The sequence below is a fragment of the Xiphophorus hellerii genome, chromosome 4 (assembly GCF_003331165.1).
Source record: "Xiphophorus hellerii strain 12219 chromosome 4, Xiphophorus_hellerii-4.1, whole genome shotgun sequence".
Classification (NCBI taxonomy): Eukaryota; Metazoa; Chordata; class Actinopteri; order Cyprinodontiformes; family Poeciliidae; genus Xiphophorus; species Xiphophorus hellerii.
Genome location: NC_045675.1, coordinates 25,950,659 through 25,974,050, shown reverse-complemented (window position 1 = coordinate 25,974,050; position 23,392 = coordinate 25,950,659). Strand labels below are relative to the sequence as shown.

At 38.3% G+C, this 23,392-nt stretch overlaps 1 protein-coding gene across 1 annotated transcript; it reads right to left on the bottom strand.

Annotated features, from left to right (window-relative positions):
* Positions 1–307: 307 nt before the first annotated feature.
* Positions 308–22,971, bottom strand: LOC116719032 (neuronal acetylcholine receptor subunit alpha-7-like). Its single transcript, XM_032561387.1, has 10 exons — positions 22,554–22,971; positions 18,346–18,485; positions 18,009–18,053; positions 15,648–15,757; positions 13,181–13,260; positions 8,889–9,056; positions 8,580–8,774; positions 3,994–4,080; positions 3,298–3,407; positions 308–3,008 (listed from the first exon to the last, which is right to left on the bottom strand). Exons 1-10 carry the CDS (start codon positions 22,606–22,608, stop codon positions 2,466–2,468), a joined length of 1,533 nt encoding a protein of 510 aa, XP_032417278.1. The 5' UTR covers positions 22,609–22,971; the 3' UTR covers positions 308–2,465.
* Positions 22,972–23,392: the final 421 nt, after the last annotated feature.

The following is a 23,392-nucleotide window of genomic DNA, read 5'->3' as shown; positions in this document are numbered from 1 at the left end:
ATCTCAAAATGCAACAACTGTCTATCAAAACTGGTAACTTTTAGTGCACATCTTAACTACTACTGAAATAACCTTCTGCTTTAATGAAGGCGTTGAGGGAGCGAAATTAGTTTTGGTATATCGCTCTCAATATGTCTCACTACACTGAAGCCTTGTTAATAACTACAAACAGAAAAAAGAAAATCTCACTTTCTTAGTTTTCCTTTTTCAGTATGCAAAAGCTCAAATTCATGGTTTAATTTGGAGTGGAATATGGAGTGTAAATCCATGTCATTTTTAAGGGTACAGTACCAATAAAGGACTCCAGTTTCAAGAAAAGAAAAAAAATCACATTTATTATTAAATTGTTCAGTGAACAAGAGCGAACACTTAAATGTAATAATAAAGACAAAGGCCATCATTCTTTAATCAATAAAGTCCTAGAAGAAAATTCTGGTGAACCAACAATTAAAAATAGACTATAGCAAGGAGCTTATGTATATAGAAAGGCAAACAACATTGCAATTTTTTTCTTCAGTTTTGAATATTTACATGATGCAAGATACTGTAGCTTTTTTAGGTATCATATATGCAATATGACTAACAGTTGTGTTAAAACTGACAGCAGTTTGATTTAAAAGTGAGTAAATTTCACCATTCTTATAATAGCTATTATAAAGCATTGCAAACACTATTAACATTCTGCTTTAAATCAACGTATTAAGAAAAGCATCAAATTTATTCTCAGTCTATGGAAAGTAAAGGTAAGGAACATTACGTCGTTCAACAAAATAGCAGAGCCTGCATTGCTATTTAATAACTGGAGTAGTACTCATTTTCATTATGTAATGTACTGAAAATGGTTGAAAATTAAACTTTCCTGTGAATTAATGAGCTAATATTGAGCTGGATGTCTGCTGTTTTTGAAAACTGCTTCACATCAGCTTTTAATGAACAACCAACATCTGGAACCAGTGAACAGCTATTTCAACTCAGGACGATAGGACTCTGTTCCACAATCTTACATATCTTAGTTTAACCACTGAAACAGCATGTATGATGTCACCCTACATGATTTTTGTTGAATTAAGGTGCAGGCATTATGTTGGTTGTTATATAGCATTATGTTGTTGGTTTGGGACCATGAAGCGGCTGGTTTTACTGGTGTGTTTGGGGTTACTATGTTGTTGAAACACCAATCTCAAGGGCACTTCCTCCTTGGCAGAAGACAACAAAGCCTCTTCTAGCACATTTATGAATTGATCCATGATATGCAGTGATGTGTGATAAATGGCCAAGACACCACAGTAAGAAAACATCCCCATAGCTTGATACCCAACCCACAATACCTCACAATTGGTCTGACAAGCTTTCCAGACTCAGATGGAATGATGTTGGTTTTATCAGTTCTAAAAAAGATTGGCTGCATTTTTCTTTCAACGTGTATTTCTGGCTAACTAAGGATGAAGTCACCAGAAGTGGTTCATGATGGTTTTAGTCCATTCCTCGTTCAAGAAGTTGATTGGAGAGGGGATATCATATAATGAAGCACAGAAAACAATAAAATGATCTTAAAATGGAAGCCAATATCAAAAAGACACTGAAGAGAACGGAAAACTATTGTGCTAATGGACCACCGAGTAGACAAGGTAGCTAAGATTCAGCAAAATGTTCAGCTTTATGTCGGCTAAATAAGGTCTACCGTTAATTATGACAACTGCGATAATCAGAAAACACCAATGTGAAGACTAGATGCTTGTGAGAAGCTTTGACAAACCTTGGGGGGAAAACATCCTGGGCTGAAGATGTTGACCACCTGTCACGAGGACACCGATGTCCCCATGGACCCACTGACTTACACTTCAGTGTTTTTGGGGTGACAGTGAAGGGCTTTTAAATAATATAACATATGTAGTAATCCAAATGTTTCAAACCCGAATGGCGTCACTGTTTGAATGCAACCCCCACCTCTTCATCCAATTGCTGTTAGTTTACACATAATCAACAGCTTGCAGGTGATGAGTGCTGCAGGTTTTCTTTTACTCTTCTACACCTTCTGGTAAAATGCCATGTAGATATCAATATTTCTGGTCTGTAATGTTGGACTCCTATTATATTTTAGCAAAACTGTACATTACAATGAAGAAGTCACACAGCAAACCAAAGCTACATTATTCACAAATTACATTGATGATAGCAATTGGATTTGTAGTCAGACAGTACAAAGCGATAGCATTTATTTTCTTCAAAGTGTGGGGTGGAGTCACATTATAATGCAATGGATTTGTTTCCTTATTTTCACACTGCAGACTGAGTTTTAATTTTACTTGGTTTTGACAAACCGTGAGCATTTTATCATAATACACATTTGTAAACAGAAGAAATGGCTGTATCCAGATTACTGCCCTGTGAATTTATACATCATTTCATTAGCAGTGTGCCAGATTTTTATTTATTTATTTATTTAAAATTTAATTTCAATCTCCTCATGTAAAAAAGTCTTTGGAAATGGCTTCTACAAAATTGGGTGCCGACATGAGGATCCCAATGGTGCAGAGGATGGTGAAGAGAGAGAAAGCCATGAGGCAAAGCCTGTCGATGACAGACGCGGCAAACTTCCACTCGTTGCACACGGTCTCGTCCTCGTCTTGGTCACGAAACCTTTTGGCGATGTACCGCACCTCGTCCAGGATCTTGGCCAGCTCCAGCTCCATGTATCCCATGTTGGGGCTCTGACTCGACGGTAGGAGCAACTCGTCCTCGCCGGCTCGTCCGATCAGCCGCCCGCAGAGGACCCCGGAATCGGGAGAGGTGGCGGCCGTGGAGCAGTGGATGCTCTCCAGGCCGCGGACGCCGACGTAGAGCATGTGGCCATTGGTAGACTGGGAGACGGAGCTGCTGGCGTTGAGGTCCATGCTGGTCAGGCTGCTCCGTCGGGTCTTGTTGTGGCAGGCTGAGCGCACTCTGTCTTCGCCGGGGCGCTTCATGCGCAGGAACCAGGCGCACCAGTTCAACAGGATCACACGGGTCTACCAGATCACAGAATAACGGAGACAAACATTATTTCCTTACGCGTTGTATGCAATAGCTCTGTTGAGTCTACATAATTTGTGTTTTCATTGACGACAGTGATGACACTCTCGGAGCCTGAGTCGTCCTCAGGTAGTGCCCGGATTGTGTGCAATGATATATAATTATTTTTTATTTTTTGTCAACAGCTGAAGTTAAAAGAGCTTAGTTATAATGTAAATGTAGTCATTGTAAACTAAATAGCCTACCACACAGATTGTAAGCAACAATAAAAATCGCAAGACTCACCCATTTTGGCATCTTTCCTCCATCAGGATCATGGTGGTGATATTGCAGGACCAAAACAGTTGCAATTACAGACAGACCAACAATGACCATGGTGGTGGCAAAGTATTCAGCTGAGGAAAGAAGAAGTGAAGACCCAGAAAGTTGCGTTAGAAGTCAGCTGAGATAACAATCACAAGGGGGGAAAAAAAGCATAAAATGAGACTGCTTTGTGGGGAAATTAAATTTTAACAATTAAGAACCACACAATAATAATGCACAACATTTTTCAGATTGCTGTGCATTAAAAATGTAAAATAAATGTTCTCGTTTCACATCAAAGTTGAGAGCTTCTTCGGGTTGGCCTCTTACATTTTCAATTAAAAACAACGTTTTGTGGCGGAAATGTGACAAACTGTCGAAAAGTTCAAAACCCCTTTTGCAGGTTAGATTGGTCTGGAGTTTCCAGAGTCTCACAAAAATGGAAAGAGAAAAGCTTTCTCTGTGTATTGCAGAAACATCACCTAGGATGACTCATCTCTGAATTAAACGAATGACCAAATCCTGGATGGCTGCTCAAATTGGCCACACTGTGATTTCAGAGAAACACATTTAACAAAAATCATAAAAAAAAAAAGATGACAGGGGTTTTCACCCGGGCCTTTTCATTGATTGTGGTTGACAACCGTAGCAGCTGCTTTCAATTTCAGCCGGACTTACCTATTAAAGGCACAGAGTCTGATGTGGCAGGCATAATCTCTGCAACTAGCAGCATAAAGACCGTCAGGGAGAGCAGAACCGTAATGCCTGGGAAGGAAAAGCAAATCTCAGTGCAAATGTGACAAAAAGCATTCAAACGGCTCTTGCAATGATGAAGGTGTCACAACCTTTTGAATTAGTTTTAAGAAGAATTAAGACCTTGGAGTTGAAAGCCTCATTTTGACTCCTCATGACATTCTGTTAATTGCGCCAAATGGCTACATTTATGTCATATCTAACTATAGAACATGTCTCCAGAAGGTGTTTGATCTGTCCATGTGAAAAGCAGCAAATTTCACATGGAAATTTCAGTGTTCAAAGCTGAAGTTTTTAACACTGAGCTTGGAACAGAGACAACTTCTCTTTTCATCAGCACCCTTTTAACCAGCGGTGGTGAGAAACTGGCTTCACTGCAGGCAGAAGGATTGATAGTCCAGCAATCTGACAGATTTGAGCCTTGATGCTTCTCTTGGTGCTGTTCCTAAAAATCCAAACCAATTCCATTTCATTTGAGGTTGACAGCTTGGATCAGATTGTTTAAAACCTCACAAATTTTGAGTTTCAAAATGATAATAATTGTTAAAGGCTGAACTAAGGCAACTTTTGAATGGATTAACCAGGCTAAGATTCAGCTTTTGGAAAGATAAAACCCTCTGGGCAAATAAAGAATATACTTAAAAACCTGGGTTGGTGTGAACCAAGTCAAAAATATCTGTAACAATAACTTCAAGAAGATTGTCAAAGGTGTCAAATACACAAGCATGAATAATTTGAGCCTGTATTCTGAACTTGTGTATGGGAAACAAAAAATATATAATGCAAACCATTGCAGCATATCATGCAAACCATTCCTCAAATCTGGAACAAACTTCTAAAAAAGAAAAACGCAAAACAGCTGAAACACTGAATTCCTTTAAATCAAGACAAAAATTCACCTGTTTAGATTTGCTTTTGTTCCATAATAAATGTAAATTTTACCAACATATTTGTACATTGATGATTTTAACGATGGCACTTTGCAAAAATTTACTATCTGTTATTAGCTTTCAGAGCTGTTGACTGTATGATGTTTTTATGATTTCTATGTTTTCACGATGTAAACAACTGCTAATGGATAATGAGAATGGGACTGGTTTCTGATTCAAAGTTTTCGACTCGGTATTGAACAGATAAAAGTTTCTGATAAGTTATAGTGAACAGCTACTGGGAGTTTTCGCCGAATAGACTGGGGGAGTTAAGGAGCAAATGGAGCGGCTCGCCCCGGGGACGATTCATGCAGGAACCATCAGTAGCTATATGGGGTCGTTCACATGGCTGAGTTACTGCAGCCATCACTCAAAAGTGTTCAAAATGTCCTAAGAAAAACGCCATTGAGTCGGCAGGTTGACGTGTTGACGAGCAGACGTGCCAGCACGTAAGCAGGCAGTTTATACATAAGCTTTAGCTCCTCAGAGATCCATTTTTTGAGATGCGAAGCTTTATAATGTGATCCGCATAATAGTCTATCATCAACTTCAAACGGGCGAGTCTCATTTCATATTTCCTCCAGCAATCAACACATCAGAGGGAATGTATACGAGGGGGAAAAACACACACAGGTTCGCACATCTGGCTCCGCAGCACGGTTAATGATGGAAACCAGCTGCAGGGTATTTGAGGAAGCCGCATAAATCAACACCCTTCTCTCCCTCAGACAGCGCAGACTGTACAACAAAATCACTATTCAACCACAAAACCTGCCTTCATGCAGCCTTAATCACTTATTCATAATGCTCTGAGTTCAATTGTGACAACCGAGATGAGACTGCTCTGTTTTCCTGATCAGACAATTAAGTCAGCCAGCCAGCGTTGATTATCTGCTCAGCTCACAAGGCTACAAAGGAAGTGAGTGAATAACAAACCAGTGGTTCAGCCTGAATGGGTGATTACCCAGAAGACAAGTGGAAAGGGATATTAAGATGTTTTCGATGGAGAGAAGAAAGATAAAAAGGCTCGGCTGTGAAGTCTGAAGAGCTCTGGTCATAAATGACTAAATTACTTGACTATTTTTAACCAAGAGGTTAGTAGCATGCACATGCCAAAGTAATAATCAGCCTGGCAGGAGGCCAGGATAGAGTGGCGCCTGACAGGAGAGGAAGTAATAGAAAAACTCAAAAGAAGGGAAAGGAGCAACACTGAGGTCTGGTAGGAGTAAAATGGATAAGACATAAAAATAATAGTGATAAAAAAAAAGCAACCTTGCAGGTCTGACAGGCTTAGAAAGTCCAAACATAATTATATTTATAAGATGGATGTTTGTGAACTACATCTCAGTGCACATTTTTAAAAAAAATGAGAGAAACTGTCATAACTTTCAAAAACGTGTCTTATTGTCGTACTTTATTAGAAAACAAACTTACCAATCGAGAAATGTTGTTCAAAGTCTTATTTTATCGTGTAAGGCTTTAATGTCTCCATACAAATTCACTTGTTCATTGCTTGTCTTCCACTTGCTCTTTATGTTGATTTTACACTGTACCACTTTTGGCTTGGCTCAAAATTCAGTGAAATTTGTTTAAATAAGATAAATTCAAGGAAACAATTGGATCATAAGGATGGAAACATGCATGCTGCAGACTAAGTGTTAGTGCTAGTGGTGGTGTGTCTGGAAGAAGATGGATGGGGCTGAAGGTTGGGGTTTAGTGGGGTATTAGTTTGTTTGAGTTGGGAAGGCCCAATAATGAGAGAAGTGGGGAAAAAGCAGAAAGAAATATATCATCTATCAAGCAGATACCTTCAATGAAGTTGATCTAACCAACAACCAGTTTGCTTGGCGAAGCTTCAGTCTTAGTTCACACTTTATCCTAAAATAATTCATATTAGACCAGGTCTATAGTTACAGTGGGTCAACATTTCTGTAACAAAGTGTTAACATTGTCATCAAAGTGATAACAATGTTAACAGGTACGCATGTAGACATATATTGTCTACAATTATGTGGACAAGCATAATTCAATGAACAAGTTACCAATTATGAACACTAGAAGAAACACACAAATGCACAGGACTTTCATTAACAAATGAACATTTACTTGTTTCCCCAAACTCTTTAAATCTGACCCACACCGATTGGACACAACATTACGACTTACTGGCGTAAAAGTTAGTTTCCTATTTGATACCAAAACAGGCCGGAGTCAATGAGGCATGCGTTCTATGCTCCATGAAGAGTCCTCTGCTATCGGAGAACAGTGTGTCCACCCTGATGGACCAGCGGCTGTCCTACATGCAGACTGTGAAACATTTGGCATTGCTAAAGCCTTCATTCATAAACAGCATTAAATTCTTCTCCAGTTTAAGATACAGTAAGACCTGCAGCTGTTTCATTGTTTTTTCAGAGTTTCATCCAGGAACCAGTTTCTATATATACTGACCACCAAAGACAGCCATCTAGAAATCACAAGTCGGCACTCGGAAACTAGCTCAGATCCTTACTTTTTTTCCTCCTTTTGACAAAAAAAAAAATCTTCCTTACTAACAAGCACCATGATGAAGAGGTAATCCGTGTTATTCTCTTCGCCTGTCAGTAGTCATAATAAAAACATTGGTTGGCATGTCTTGTTCAGTGAGGCAGTAAATGAACAATGCAACAACGCGTAGCAGTCGCCCAATTAAAGGCAGAGGATGACATGCACTCTGTTGACAGCGGTGTATATTTATGCCCAAAATATATCTCTGAAGCATCCAATATTGCATCAGGACATTGACTGGTCATGCAGACGTCGATACATCTGGTTACAAAACCGTCAGATAGGAAACCTGTACACCCATTAACGCTGAACACAAACTTAACCCCAAGAAACGCAACTTCAACTTGACTTAAAGAACTGACAGAAGAAAGACAAACTTGTATCCACCGGCTCTCTTCTGACAACCCATCAACTACTGACTGTTTTCTCTGAATGATGTAGGTGAAAAGTGACTCAGGATGCAGCAAAGTCAAATAAGACACAGATTGAACCCACATTTTATTACAGGTCTGCAGTAAAACTGCACTGACCCATAACACCAGAACAGAAGAGGAACATTTGTTTTGCTTTCTCAGTCACTTCATTTCAGTGTCCTGTCACTCATCTTTTGATGACACGAAGATGAATACGAAACAAAATTGAAGCTTTTGTATTTTCTGCAGTTTCACACTGTCATATTAAGCAGAGAAGTGGTGTTACCTTGAGTTGTGCAATGAATGAGGTTTTCTAAGTACTTTCTTCTCCTAAAAACATCTTCAATATTTAGTTTAGTAGGTTATAAAGTTGCAGAAGATTGCAAGATTTAGTCAGGCTTAGCGTTTTCAGACAACTCTGCATAATTAATGAAAGCCAGCCAAACCCAAACTTGAAAGGCATTCGATAATTATTCTAAAAATTCAGCTCTGCACTTTCTTACAGTACGCGTTCAACATTTTAATGTTCCTCTGAAAGACGACAACCTGCAAAGGTTTCTAAATGTGCAAAGCTGCACTATTTTGCTCGTATGTCTGTGTGAGTGTGTGCGGCGGTTCCCCAAACCCAGCGAGATCTTTTCCCCAGAGTCGGCCGGCAGGAGGAAGACGAGCAGAGCGAGGGTGGAGATCAGGACGCATGGGATGAGCAGGTTGAGGCCGTAGTACAGCGTCCGTCTTCTCATCACCACCGTGAAGGTGATGTCAGGGTAGGGCTCATCACAGCATTCGTAAAAACGCTCGTTCCTTCGACCTGGCACCTCTGCCAAGCAAGAAAAAACAAATGAACAAACAGACAAAATAATAATAATCTGTCAAAGCAGCAGTGTGATGAAAAGCAAAACCCCGAGTAATGACAAAAAGGCCACCCTTTTACCAACAAGATCCCACTCTCCATTGGCGATGTAGCCAGTGATGTCTGCCTCCACCATCTTCAGATCCAGGGACCAGCCTCCATACGTCCAGGAGCCAAACTTCAGATCACACCTCTGGACGTCAAAGGGGAACCAACGGACATCGATGTAGCAGGTGCTCTTGAAGATGCCTGTTTATGGTGACGGACACAGAACACCTCTTTGATCTTGGATGAATATATCTACATTAAACACTTTAACTTGATATTCTCTGCAGCTAAAGTTGTGAGTCAGGAAACAGGCAGAGAGAAAAGGAGAGAAGATGTGCAGCAAGGATCCCAAGGCTAGGCATCAAACCCCAGATGGCTGCGTCGAAGACTAATAGCCTCTGCACAGAAAGCGCCCGCTCTGCCGCTTCAGAACGTGTGTCGTCCCTCAACACCTTTTCCTCCTTTATCATGATGTGTAACTTTTACAATTCAACTAGCAAACGAGAAAATCTGTTTGAGGGGAACTAAATTTCAAACAGAACAACATCTGCAACAACCTGGGTGTTTAAGTGGGGACATTTGACCAAGGACAGTGATCTAATGAGCCTAAGATAAAATTCCAGGATTCGCCCAGTACTTGCTTGCATGAACAAGAAAATACGGGATTTTGTGATTTTTCTTTTTTTTTTTTTGGCAGTCAAAGTCACTGATTTTGTTGTGCTACTTCAGAAATATACAGGTAATTTTCCTTTCTTATTTTTTTTTTTAGGTTTCTTCTTCTGAACTTTTTTTTTTTCATTTGACATGGGTGTGTAAACTTTTGACAGTCAGTATTTCTTCCCACTCCCTGGCCTGACAAAACGCAATAAGGCAACTCAAAAAACAAAAAAACAAAGCAAAACAAAACAAAACAAAAAAACACATGACGATGCAACAAAAAAAAAAAGCCAAACCAACAGGAGAGGCAGCAGAGAGTTTTTATTCCGGGAAGACATTGAGTCAGTTTCATCCATCCAGTGAAGAGCCAAAAAATTCAAATTGACATCAGGATAAAAGAGAAGACTAATTCTTCGAGACAGCCACAGCAATTCCCATCCATATTTAAGAAAGATGAGATGCTGGCAGTAAACAAGATCTCTTCTCTCGCCCACTGCAATGAAAACGAAAGAGATGGAAAGGAGATGAAAAGTGATGGGTGGCAAACAAACATAACGGCACTTATTCACTGCCATAAAACCCTCAGTAGTAAAAATAAATGTCAGGAAACTTCAATGATTTATCTGCAGGCTGCGGGTCACATTTGCATACATTTGACTCATTTATTACAGCCACGTGGCCGTGTGAAGCGTATCATTATTTTGTGCCAGTTTTAAAAGAGGCTCAATTCGGAGTAAAGATGAGAGGTAATTTGTTTTTGCCAGATGCAATCAATTCGGACTAGGTTCAGTGATGGAGCTATTTACGTTGGTATTGATTAAGATGCCGCCGCAGAGCAGGCCAAGGCTTTTTGCATTGTAAGGGATAAAGTGGGAAGAGGAGCCTGCCAAAGGGGGAGCAGTAATTACTGGCTGTGTCAGTGAGGCCTTCAGTTTCAGTAAGTTCCCTTATGTAAATCAGTGTTTGGGCATGCATGTGTTATTTATGGTTTTAGAGAAACTTGTATCTTTAACCAGTCTACAAGATGTTGATCGGGAGAAGAGTTTCGTCACGCAGAGTATAGTGCCAACACTTCCTGTACTGCTCCATCAATGTGTTAAGGCTCTTAGAAGTTATATTACATCATGCAAAACTACACAGAATTAAAAGGCACATATTAAAACTTTGTTGAATTAGTTCAATTTGTTATTTTATGTGTGACTCAAAATGTCACGAGGTGCAGTCAACTCGTTCTTCTGATTGTCTCCTGTTGACCAAATTAAAAGAAATACAATTATTGTGGCAGAGAAGAGGGAAATAAAACCATAATCAGAAATAAACTTTCTATAAGCAAGTAATCATTTAAAGTAGCACAGCTATTTGTGATGGGAAATTAGAAAAGTGAGAGTTTTAAACTAACATGAGCCATTTCTGCAAAAATTTTGGGAATAATTTAGGAGTTGTTTGAAGATATGTTTGTGACATTTGGTAACCATTAGGCAGCTAATTACACTGGTGAGTGAACATATAAGGGAATTACTCAGAAGAATTACTTAGTTTGAGGAGCTTTATCAGCAAATTTTAGCCAACATGATAACGATTTGCCAAGCGAAGACGGAGTTGCTGCCAGAGTTTAAAAATTTCTTTTAAATATTCATGTTGAAATATCTGAAATGTATTTATTAGCCATGTTAGTTGGCAAGACTACTTCTCTTATTTTCTTCCGTCTTTGCTTTTGATTGTCTATTCGAAATAAATGAATAAATAAATAATAAATTAGTCAGATCATTAGAGCCACATTTACCAAATTAACACTCCTTTCCTAATAAATGACAGTTTTTTCTCGTCTATAAAAAGTTGAAGTTCCGCTTGAAGCTCAGACGATATAATTATACAACAGATGTCTCAAATTATCAGGCAGTCTGCTTCTATTCCAGAGCTGCCATAACATATTTCCAAACTAACTAAATACCAATGTATTTAAGCTTTGCATAAGTATATAATTACAAGAATGTGCTTTTTTAAGGGCCAGAACATTCATACATACAGTACAGACCAAAAGTTTGGACACACCTTTCTAATTCAATGGGTTTTCTTTATTTTCATGACTATTTATAAGGCAAGAAATCCCACTTATTAACCTGACAGGGCACCTATGAAGTGAAAACCATTTCAGGTGACTACCTCTTGAAGCTCATCAAGAAAATGCAGAGTGTGTGCAAAGCAGTAATCACAGCAAAAGGTTGCTGCTTTGAAGAAACTAGAATATAAGGGGTATTTTCAGTTGTTTTACACTTTTTTGTTTAGTGCATATTTCCACATGTGTTATTCATAGTTTTGATGCCTTCAGTGTGAATCTACAATATCAATAGTCATGAAAATAAAGGAAACTCATTGAATCAAAAGGTGTGTCCAAACTTTTGGTCTGTACTGTACTTCTGCATTTTAAACATTAATCTTTAAAAATGCAAAGAAGAAGTGGTAGAGAAAAAAACTGTAATTACTAAAGCTGCTGTTTTGTTTTTTTCCCTCACACTTTGGTTAGTTTTTGTTATATAAATGATGACAACAGTGGTCAGTCTGATATTTAATTGAACTTTGAACTCATTGAGGGTTATTGCAAACTTGTGAGACCAAAGTGAACTTGAACTGAAAAGAGAAGTAGAAAAATTATAATTCTCCTAGGTGGATTAACTTATAGCTGTTTAGGCCAAATTCTGTAGAGATAGTTTTAGTAAACGTTTACCTTTACACCCTTTCTATTGTAAACAATGTAATGGAACTGACATAACTTTCAAAACCAGCGTAATTTTGTGAGCTGGATTCATCTTGGTTGACTACGTCCCAGTAAAACATTTAAATATATTCTTGCATTCTGCGACGTAAGAACTGTAAAAAAGCATGTACTTTCCAGAGATGACTAAATCAAGTGGCAACTTTTCTCTCTGAACTACAGATTTGATGCCTTGTAAAGGGACGATTTTTTATTTATTTTCTTTTATCTTGAAGCGACACCAGTTAACTGAAGCAGAAAACAAAACTTAATGATCAAAACTGTGTGGATCACACTACATATTTGATGGGCCGCTTTAAAATGCATCCAACGATTCTGATGCAGCAGAAGTTCGGTTTGACCCAGTTTGTTCAGCAGTTTCCTGTAACAGGATCCAAACTTCTTCTTCTTTTTTTTTTACTTTTTTCTCTCAAACTAGAGCAATATTTTATTCTTCCTCCTCCAAGTCATCATCTCCCAGTCCTTGTGTACATTTGTTCCGTCATAAGGCATGCAAAAATATTTTTATAGTTGGCATTTCTTATAGGGGGTCAGCAGGTTTATTGCATGGAGTAATTTAAGATCAGATGTGGGCAATTGTTTGCTTAAAACGACAGGCTTGTAGAGAAAAGATGTCATACAGATTGCATCATATTTTGCTTTTAACACCACATAAGTCAGTTAGTAATAACACTATGATCTAGCCGGCTTATCTGAAACCAGAGTGCACGATAGCACCTTATTTCACAGTCAAGCTGTGCATCAGAAGCAGAATATAATGTTTAGTTATGGGTAAGCATAGCAAACTTATTTCAGATGAATAATTTCGCAATGATACATGGAAAAACCAAAGTAATAATGTCAAACTTCCGCTGGTGGTTCAGGTCTGACAACGAGCTGAGATTAAAATTCTCACCTGGAGGAAGATACGAACAAGCGCCTGAGGAGTTGACCAAAATGTTGGTATGAAATGTTGCATCAAACCTTTCATCTGCACTGCACACAGGATACAAAAGAAACACAGAGACAACGTCAGAATTTTCCAGAGTTTCACCTGCAACCAAGGCATGGCTTCAAACACTCTCAGTAGTTGAGAGCAAATGTTCGTATCTATATGTCGCCATGGGGACGAAGTGCAGCGCTAATTACAGCTCTCTGGCGTTTATCCTCATCCTCCCCGAAAGCATCTACATATCACTTCCAAATGACAAAATGTTAAGCCGAAGTTAAAACAGAAAGCAGCTTGACCCCAACAAGTCTGACTTATAAGCACAATGAAAAATAAGGCCCGACACTTTTTCCCCTTAGTTGAGTGCTTGTAATTTGGTTGTTCAGAACCTATAAACATTGATTAATGATGATCTCTGGTGCTCTTTCCATTAGGGACCTATAATAAAAGCCCTTTCTCCTATCTCCTCTAATAGAATTTTATTCATTTGTCAAAATGATTTACTGCTCCAGATCACGGATCTAGATGGTCCTGAATATATAAAAAGCTAACCTTGAATTGTAATGTTCTTGTCTTAAAAACTGCTTCCATAGCGAGCGAGTCATGACTTTGGAAAATGAATCAATTTTATGTTCTTAGTTTTTGTTTCAATGTGCTTATGAAGCTTTGCAGCAGGAAAACTTTTGTTTTACATGTGCAAAACTGTCAACATGGAGCTTCTGAGCTCTGGAACGATCAGAGGATAAAAAGAACAATACATCAGCAGGGTCGATTGATTACAAATGTAAGTAGATCCGTCCAGTAAAAATATATCAGTCTGTCATGAATTTGTTCAAATTAAAAATGAAAGCTAAAAGAACCCAAAAAAGGACAACAAATTTGTAAACTATAACCTAATCAAAAACATTATATTTGAGACCTTTCACAATTAATACTGCAGTGGCATAACCTCACACTGAGGAAAAACAAATGAGAAAAATAATTGTTTTCAACACAAACACCAGCAGAACTCATAGGAATCCATTTCACATAAACGTAACTAAAGCATTTCTATCAATCTGAATTTTACTACTCTGGTGAGTGACATTAAAAAGAGTGGCTAAAACATTTTAATTAGTAATTTGTGACTTCCTGTTCCCGTGCTGTGTAAATGTGAAGTGACACAAATACCAATTTCTCTTCTTGGAAATGGGAACGACAAGACAGCATGTCATTCAAGTTATGCAAATGTAGAATTGTCATAAGGGAAAAGGCTTCAAGGAAAATAGCTTCTAACCTAAACCTATAAAAGTTTTTTTTTTCTTTTTACTGGAATAAGTGGATCGAGGCTAGATGAGGATATATAAGGGAAGAAAAAGTATCTGAAAAGCTCTGAACGGCAGCATGGAGAGGCATTAGAGTCTGTAAGGCTGCATAGCAACCTCTAGATACCACCTAATTGTCAATTGGTTGTTTCGAAAAGCATGCCAGCAAAAAGACCTTTTCTGCCCAGTCATCAAAAAAAATAAATGCATGGTGCAATGGGGTCTTTAACTGGCACTGTGTGCTTTGGTCAGATGAGTCCAAAATGGAGCTTTCAGCAATACTACAAAGGATGGCTATGTAGGGGAAAGTACCTCATGCCTATTGTGGTGGATCTTGTATAAGGGGAGTCAATTTAGAGGTTAGAGTCTTTGCAAGAGCAACACATTTTTAATAAAAATCTGGTGGCTGGAAATAGCCTGTAAATGGATCTTTTCGGGGTTAATGAACAAAGACATGTAAAAATCAATAATCATCTGTTTAAGTGAGCTAAAAAGCAGTGAGCATAAGAGCAGTCCCAAAAAATCTAGAAAGATGATGGGAAAACAAGATGGCCAAAACTTGCATGCTCCAACCTAATTTACCCATAAAGGAGATCTATCCTGTGTTCACAGTGTTAGCTGTCAGAAAGCCAGCGTCTAGCTTGTTATTTTACATTTTAATTTAATTTATTAAATGTGGAAATTGCTTCAAGTTCAAAATGTTACACTGTGGCACAATAACAGATCCTGACATTCTTTAGGTCAACCTCATCAATGAATCAGTCCCAGGATAATAAATGATGCAGCGATAATCAACAAACTTCAATTTATGTCCAATTTGTGTTGCATCAAAATTGTCTGCATGACAAAAAAAAAAAAAAACGCAAAAAGACACAAGACTCAGCTCTTTCAGAAGCTTCACTAATAGATTTGTGAATGAAGATTAAACCAAAGTACACATGTCCAGTGTTTACTTTGGTACGCATATTGGCTGATGCTGATTGTGTTGCCATTGCGCCTCTTTTTAACTGGCTCCTCTAGGGGTCATGACTCTCTTATATTTAAATTCTTTTGAGTCAGAAGCTTGAAAGTTTGGGAACCGCTGATTTACGGAGCTACCAGACAAAGCAGTGTGGTGTTTTAAAGCCAACCTGTTGTAAAGCAGAATGTCTGGTTTCCAAATGAGATGGTCGGGAAATCTCACGTTGGTCACGCCTGGGTAGTCCACTGGGTTCCACTGGAGGTAATAGTCATTCCAGTACTGTGAAATGTAAAACCATAACATATTCATCAGGCACATGTTCCCTCAACATTCTCTTTATGCGCGGCTCCACTTTGATTAGCCTGGGATTTAAGAGAACTCTTCATACCGCAGTGACATTTTAACCCGACAGAAAGCGGCGCTTGTGGGTGAATTTATACAACCAGGAGCCGGGTTTAATCTTCAGCAGAGTGTCTCAGAGAAATTATGTTTGTCATGACGTACGCCATATGAAAAGCAGTAGAGATTTTGACATAGTAACGGCGCATAATAACAGCAGAAGGAGGAAAAGTGAGGGGATGAATATTATTACTTTCATTCACCGGGAATGTTTGCAGAGAGAGTTTGGAGCGATCTTCTCCAAGCAGCTAAATCATTTCACCCATAAATAACAACTGAAGTTCTGATTCATTCTAAAAGGTGCCTCATGATAAATACAATGATCCAAACTAATTGAGAAATTTGAGAACGCTGCTCTATGCCGTCTTATGTTTATACGATCAAATCGATACGTTTAGGCAAAACCTAAAAGTCTGTAACAGGATCAGAGCGCAGCAGGGTGCATGGCCCACTAGTTATTGATATTTCTTGAATAAATACCTTTTAATAAAGGGCCTTTTTGAAATCTGCCCTGTAGTCCAACTTTAATTCATTCACACCACGGTGTTCAAACAATGGCTGTCATCAGGATGAAAGAACATAAAGGTCAGTGTTTAAAGGCTGAGCAAAGCACGCTGTAAGGCTCACTGGTCTAGTTTAAAAGCTGAAACCTGAAAACAGCTTTTTTCACAGAGAAACTGGCTCGCTAAAATGCAATATTTTCTAAATACTTGCGAATGTGCGATCCAATTAAACAAAATGCAGCATCGCATTAGTCCAGAGACATTAATAATTAGGTCTGAGTTTAAAAAAAGACAACTTTTAATCATATTGTGTGTTAATAAGCATATTATGGTAATAGATAAAGGCTAAGCATGTATTATCCATTTATGAAAACTCTTTGATTGAGTTTGAGCTTTCAGAGTTATCTTGTGATATTGAATGCATCTTTGGGAGATTCAAGTTTTTTCTCTTGGGTTTTTCACCAAGAATACTAAATCAGTGCCAACAAATAGTTGATCCAAAGGTTGCTGTCTGAGCTGGTGCTTCTGTGCTTGTGTGTGTGTGTGTGTGGGTGTGTGTGTGTGTGTGTGTGTCAGACTGCTGCTGTGATTCCAGAGAGTGATTTAAACCAGGCCAAGCAGCATCGGGAGAGCTTGCTGACGATGCAGCAGAAGGGAAGTATGGTGTCACAAAACGGACAAGCCGCAATAAAGCTCCAGTGTTCATTTCACCACACAAGGGAGAAAGGTTTTTATTGCTCCTGTGGAAGATGGACAGAAAAGGAAATAAAAAAGGTTGCTAAAATTTAAATGTGAATAATGCATTTAAGCAGAATTCATATTTATGTTCTAGTAGGTGAACAAACCACGTCCCTAAGGCTCACTGATTAAACTACCCAATGGATAAAACATCAATCTGTTGAGTAATTTTGCGCCATAAAGAGCTATAAAGCCTTAAATGAAGAAGCGGAATTGTTCATATGAAATTATCTGCAAATAATTTAACAACTGAATAGGCTGCAGCTTTCCCTCTCATCCTGTGCAAGCTCGGGTGGGTTCGGATCGCACAACTATTCACATGATAATTGATATTAAGGAAAATTACGATACAGTGCCCTGCGTAAGCGTTCACATCCCCGAAACATGCAGGGGACAGGGACAGACCTAGAAGCAGCAGAGATTCGAAAGCTCAAATGGGACAATCAGGGAAGACACAGCAAGCATATCAAAGGTTATCTGGTAAAATAAAACCAGGATGACAAGATAAACGTTTAAAACAGATTTTAATATGGAAAAACAGCATAGTCAAAGTCCACATGCACATATCCTCTCCACGCCAAATGACTGACCTTGAGCTATTTTGCAAAAAAGAATGGACAAAGTCTTTCTTCTGTAGAAAACATGTGCAGCTGGTTTTTCATTAAAGTATTGAATCAGGGGCAACCTAGCATAGGCATACCATACATTTTGTAAACAAAAAAAGAAAATTAAAAATTGAAAAATGGGTTGATCTGTCCCATAAAATTAAAATAAAATTCACTGAAGTCTGTGGTAATAATGCGACAAAATCTGTATGCATGTTGTTGCTTAATCATAAACATACACCTTATCTTTATTGTGACTTTTATGGATAAAAAATAACTTCTTACCAGCTGAAGCCAAATGTTGGTTGTTAGAACCTGGTTCTTCTCATCCTGTTGATAAATTAATAAATCGTTATTTGCACACGTCGCTGTTTGCTTTAATGTTTTCTCTCATTTCAGAAATAGAAAACAATAAGTAAGCATCCAGGCTAGCTTCACAGATTGCGATTTTAGAGTTAAAATGCCTCTAAGGGAAATTTCTGTCATGTACAAGCTGCCTGCAATGCTTGAAAATAACATTTCTCACATTTTTCGAGTTTCTAATTTCTACATCAGACTGGGTGTTAGTTGCTACAGATAACTATTTTAGGAATATTTTTATTGCAACAGATCATTTACGCACCACATCCATGATCTGCATGAGGCTGAGGCCAAAGTAAACCGTGAGGCTCTGAGAGTCGTTGAAAACCGGTCGCTCCAGCGGGTTGTACCCGGTCATCAGACTACTGTACAACTTGCGCTGAGATGGACCTTGTTGAGAAACTGCAGAAGAAAAGAGCAAATAGTTAATCAATACTCTCTTAATTACAGATGTTCCCTAAGGTCACAGGCAGTTTTCCTTTTTAAGCAAGTATTGAATTTGCTTTCCATTAAATCCATATTTCTGTATTAAAATTTGATTTGATATAATATTTTGAATATTACATCTAATTTATATATGTGAATTGAGAGGCAGGAATGAATGAACTTTCCAGTAATATTTTCTGATTTATTTACAATTGCATAAAAAGTAATGCTGTTAAAGCAGGTTGAGTTGTCGTTAGACCCCTGTGTAAATAACTTGGTGGTAATTCTTGTATACTTTACTATATCATGGTAACAAGTTTTCTTCATAGTTATTTTGTGAGTTGGAGGGTTTTTTGTTTTTTTTGACGTTTGGTAACTATTGATGTAGACCCTTTAAGACTCTGAGCAAATTTTGGCCTAGATCATTCCCATTTAACATGAGTTCAATGTTGATTTTGAACCCTTTAATTAGTGTTTCACCAAATATATATCCCATAGTGGTTTTAGGATCGACCCAAAAGACAGATGTCGTCACATATTCAAATTTCTTTCATTTTAGAAACAATGAGCAATAAGAATCGCACTCCTAATAGCTGGACTTATCAGAAATTTTTTGTCTTACGACAATAAATAAATGTTTAAAAACAACGCAAAGACCTGCAGATTTGTAACACTCCTCAGAATGAGTAACACGTCTATGGTGTTGGTGGAATGGGATGAATAGATTTGAATATGGTGCTTTGTTCTTCGTATTAAATTCAGCAAGGATGAAAAGAGTAAGCAATCAACGCACATCAAAAGAGTAAACATTTAATTTAATTTAATTTAATCAGCTGTAATGTTAGTGTTCCTTTCATAACAGCTTTCTGCAGCATTTCTTTCCTTTCTGATTTATAACATTGCTTTTGGCAGGATTATGTACAGCATCGGATGTTTTGATTCACTTTGCAATCACGCAGATTGACATTTCAATGATTGCCTTAATGGGAAAATAGATTATTTCTAGAAAGGCGGGAATGATGGAATGCAAGTTTCAATGTTGAACATTGCATTGAACTTGAGAAAAGCCAGAGTAAACAGGTTACAACAAAGGCTCAGATGATGCATACATGGACATACACTTATAAAACATCTACGCAAACATGATCCTTGTTATCTATTTACACCAAAGAATCCAAATATGCTGAAAAGCAAGCATAAAGCCACGAACGCGTCACACTGTCAACAGCACAAACTAAGTTATGTGGCTCAGACTGAGCTGTTCGTCTATGTTCAATCAATTTCTTTAGATCAAGAGCAAAAGCTGTCTATCAGAGATAAGAGGAAATGCATCAGCTACAGAAAACCTACTGAAAGGATTAAGCCTCAAAAGTCATGAAGAGCAGAAGTCCCCTCTACTCTGATAACCGAAGAGAAATTCAGTGCTTCACAGCTGGCAAGGGAAGGGCTTTGAGGATTTTTGAAGAGCATTAGCTAACAGACAACATAATGGGGACCAAAGAAAAATCCAGACATGGCAGAGGCAAAGTTGTGAAAAATAATTTCAGCAGAGACAGGAAAGTAGATTAAGCTAAATTTAGGGAAACGCTGGATGAAAACCTGATGAGACTGCAGAAGATGTAAGATTTCGACACTAAGAGCTACAGTCAGTCTCGTGGTTTAGATCAAAACATTCATGGCTTTGAATGGTCTAGTCAAAGACCACTTAACACAAAACTGTAAAACTGATGTTTATAGATCCTACATCCCATGTGGCTGACCTTGAATTTAAAAAAATCGCAGAAATTTCTGTCTCTAGATAGACAAAGTATGTAGACACAGACCCCAAAAGTCTTGCAGCTTTGATTCCAGTACATAATGCTTTTACAATAAGATTTAGACGGGTATGCTGCACTCTTCAGATTTAAATTTATAAAAGAAAAAAAAGTGGAAATCATTGGTGATTATTCTTCAGTTTCAGTTATCCACTTTGTGCTGTTCTGTTAAGTGAAATCTCAATAAAACACACTTTAAGAAAACAAAAAAAGAGGCTTGGCACCGAACTCAATTTCTGGTTATTATTTTGATCAAACCTATGGCTAAATCTTGTTGGATCTGCAGGTTTGGTTAAAACAGAAAAGAGAATTTTTGGATTGTATTTGACTCAGAAGTTACTGATATGCAGCTTGACTCTATATTTTGGGTTGTAAAGTTTCAGCGTGTGGCATATTTAAAGTGCAAACTCCATCAATGTCACTGTGGTCACATCCAAGGTGCTGAAACACACCCGGCCAAGGCAAACCAATCCTCCTCCAAAACCTGGATGCGATCCATCTTGCAGTGAAAACTCAAATCAGACCTGTCTCTCATTTTAACACACTCTTGTTTCATGTCCTGAGTTACGGAGTGTTTCTGGCACCGTCCTCTCAATTCACTAATGGCCACAGCCCAATTATCCAAAACCACCTATGAGAAGCGCATTATCCTGATGATTTGGCTGAGAGTGCACTCTCGGTAGACGTCTCTCCGGTCTCCCTTTTCATCCACTTCTTTCGTTATAAAAGATTCGCTGAAAGCTTGTGGGGGACAAAAGCCCTGTTGATGGTTCCTCCTCTCTCTGATCCCACCATAGTCAAGTTTCACCCTGAGAATCATCGAGGTGTAATCAGTGCGGGTTGTTGTAGTACAATGCGGAAACATTTACATCACAGCGGACGTTCCTAATTTACTATTATGATCCGTTGATACGTTGCTGGAAATCAGCTCAAACTTAAAGAAGGACAAAAGCAAATTATTTTTGACCTTATAATCAAATTCACCCAGCACAGCAGAACGAAAGACAAGGACCTCACTTAACCAAGACGTGATCGGGCATTTATGTTGTGCAGCAATGTGCATGCACTCGTTTCTTTCCATCTGCCTAACATTCAAGTCTGCTTGAACAAGAGCCAGTAAAGTGTAAAATTGAAGAGCAACAGTGGGTGATTGCCTTTTAGTCAATTGCTATTCAAAATTCAAAACAAGTCAGTTTAAGAGTTTGGGCGATTTAAATACGTTCTTCTAGACTGTGCTAAACAGACATTGCAACAAATGACACAATGGAAGATATTATTCTAAAACTTTCAATCCCACAATGAAGTTGTTTTTCTTTTTTTTTTTTTCTAAGCTGGAGCTTTTGCAGCCATCTCTGTTTGCATCTGCGTTTCTGTCACCCAGAACACACAGGCCATCTTTAGGAAGAGGCTGTGCTGACATCTTCAGACTTAGTGAGTCATTGGTGTAGTCCTCTGCAGGCAGGTCCCTCTTTAAATCAGTCACACAGAGAGCGGGTCAGCAGACGTTGCAACAAGTTCAGTGCTGACAGACTGAAACTTACACCCACAACAAGCAGGAGTGCCTTCAGAAGGTCATTAGAAAAGGGAAGTCCTGATGGAGTTGGCACAAAAAAAATGAGAAGTGGAGTGGCCTCTTTCCTGGCTGCATCACAGTTTAATCAATTCACAAAAATAAAGCCAAATTAACTTGTAGTGTCATTAATAGATGTTCTGCAATGAGGTAAATTAAAAAAGACAAAACAAATGCAATACTTACAACACTACAATCACAGGAAAGCAGGATGATGATGATTTTTTTGGGGGGATGAAGATCTGATGATGAATTTATAAAGATTTTTAGTTTGAACATTTAGTCATTTTTTTTCTTGCAAATGCATATTTACCCCCCCCTCCCCGTTTTTTCATTCTTTATTTGACTTAAATCCAGCAGGCCCCAAAAAGGATGAGATGTATACAGTTCGAACTAACTCCCTAATGTATTTAAATGTTTTAAAATTCAGATTTAACTCTTATGAACGGGATACACGGTAGATAAATTAAGACACACTGGCTGTGTTCAATCAGGAAATCAACCCAGCAACATTTTACTCACAAGAAAAGCAGAAATCCTGGAGGGGGGAAAAAAACAAACAAAACAAAACAAAACACGATCATCTGCTTTCAAATAAATTTGTTCTCCATCTTCATCTCTGCCTCTGGAAGTTGTTAACTGATTAATGAGAGTGCCTACCTTTCACTGTGCAGAGGGAGATCCCTACAAAAAGCATGAAATTCAGCAGATCCATGTTGAACCGATCAGCTTTCCCCACAGATTATCGCTGGAGCTGCGGGAAGATGCGGGAATGATGATGATACTGAAGGTGGCGTGAGAGGGGGCAGCGGCTCAGAGACAAACTCCTCCTAATAAACTATACGCGACCGGACAGTTTTTGGATAAGATCGATCCTCCTTCGAGAGTTTGCCTTTTAACAATCTTCTGAGGACGTTTGGGAAGTTATTTCACCATTAATAAATTCACCCATCAAAGCATTTATTACATTACAACAGGTCCCGTCGTCCATTCCTCCTATAATTCTCTTTCTGTACTTCTTTTAAAAAATAGCAATTGCACAATAGTAAGAAAAATATTAATGAACAAATACGTCGAACATAACCCAACACTATTTTTTTTTTTTAAATTGACGCAATTTTGTGCTGTAGATGCCAGGAACGCAATACAGTCCTACGGTAGTGGAGCAAGGAGACATCTGCTGGACACTGAGGGTATTACAGTCTGATCTTACAGCTGTAACAGTAGTCCAAGACAGTCCACAAGTCTGCCGTTCGAGCCATTTTAAACGTTTTTGATCAAGTGCAAATATATATATATATATATATATATATATATATATATATATATATATATATATATATATATTGCTAAGGAAAATGATTATTTAATGCTAAAATACACTTAATCTTCCCACATGTGTTAATCACTCGTATTTGAAAAAACAGGCTTTGGGTGACCTTTCGAAAGAGGCCCGAGGAGACAAGCAGACGCCTTCAACTGTTTGTTTAAGAGCATAC

Coding starts and splice junctions, on each gene's coding strand:
- LOC116719032 (XM_032561387.1), bottom strand. CDS start 22,608: ATGGATCTGCTGAATTTCATGCTTTTTGTAGGGATCTCCCTCTGCACA. Junction 18,054..18,345: donor TCATGCAGATCATGGATGTG/GTGCGTAAATGA, acceptor ATTTATCAACAG/GATGAGAAGAACCAGGTTCT. Junction 8,775..8,888: donor TGGAGAGTGGGATCTTGTTG/GTAAAAGGGTGG, acceptor CTTGCTTGGCAG/AGGTGCCAGGTCGAAGGAAC.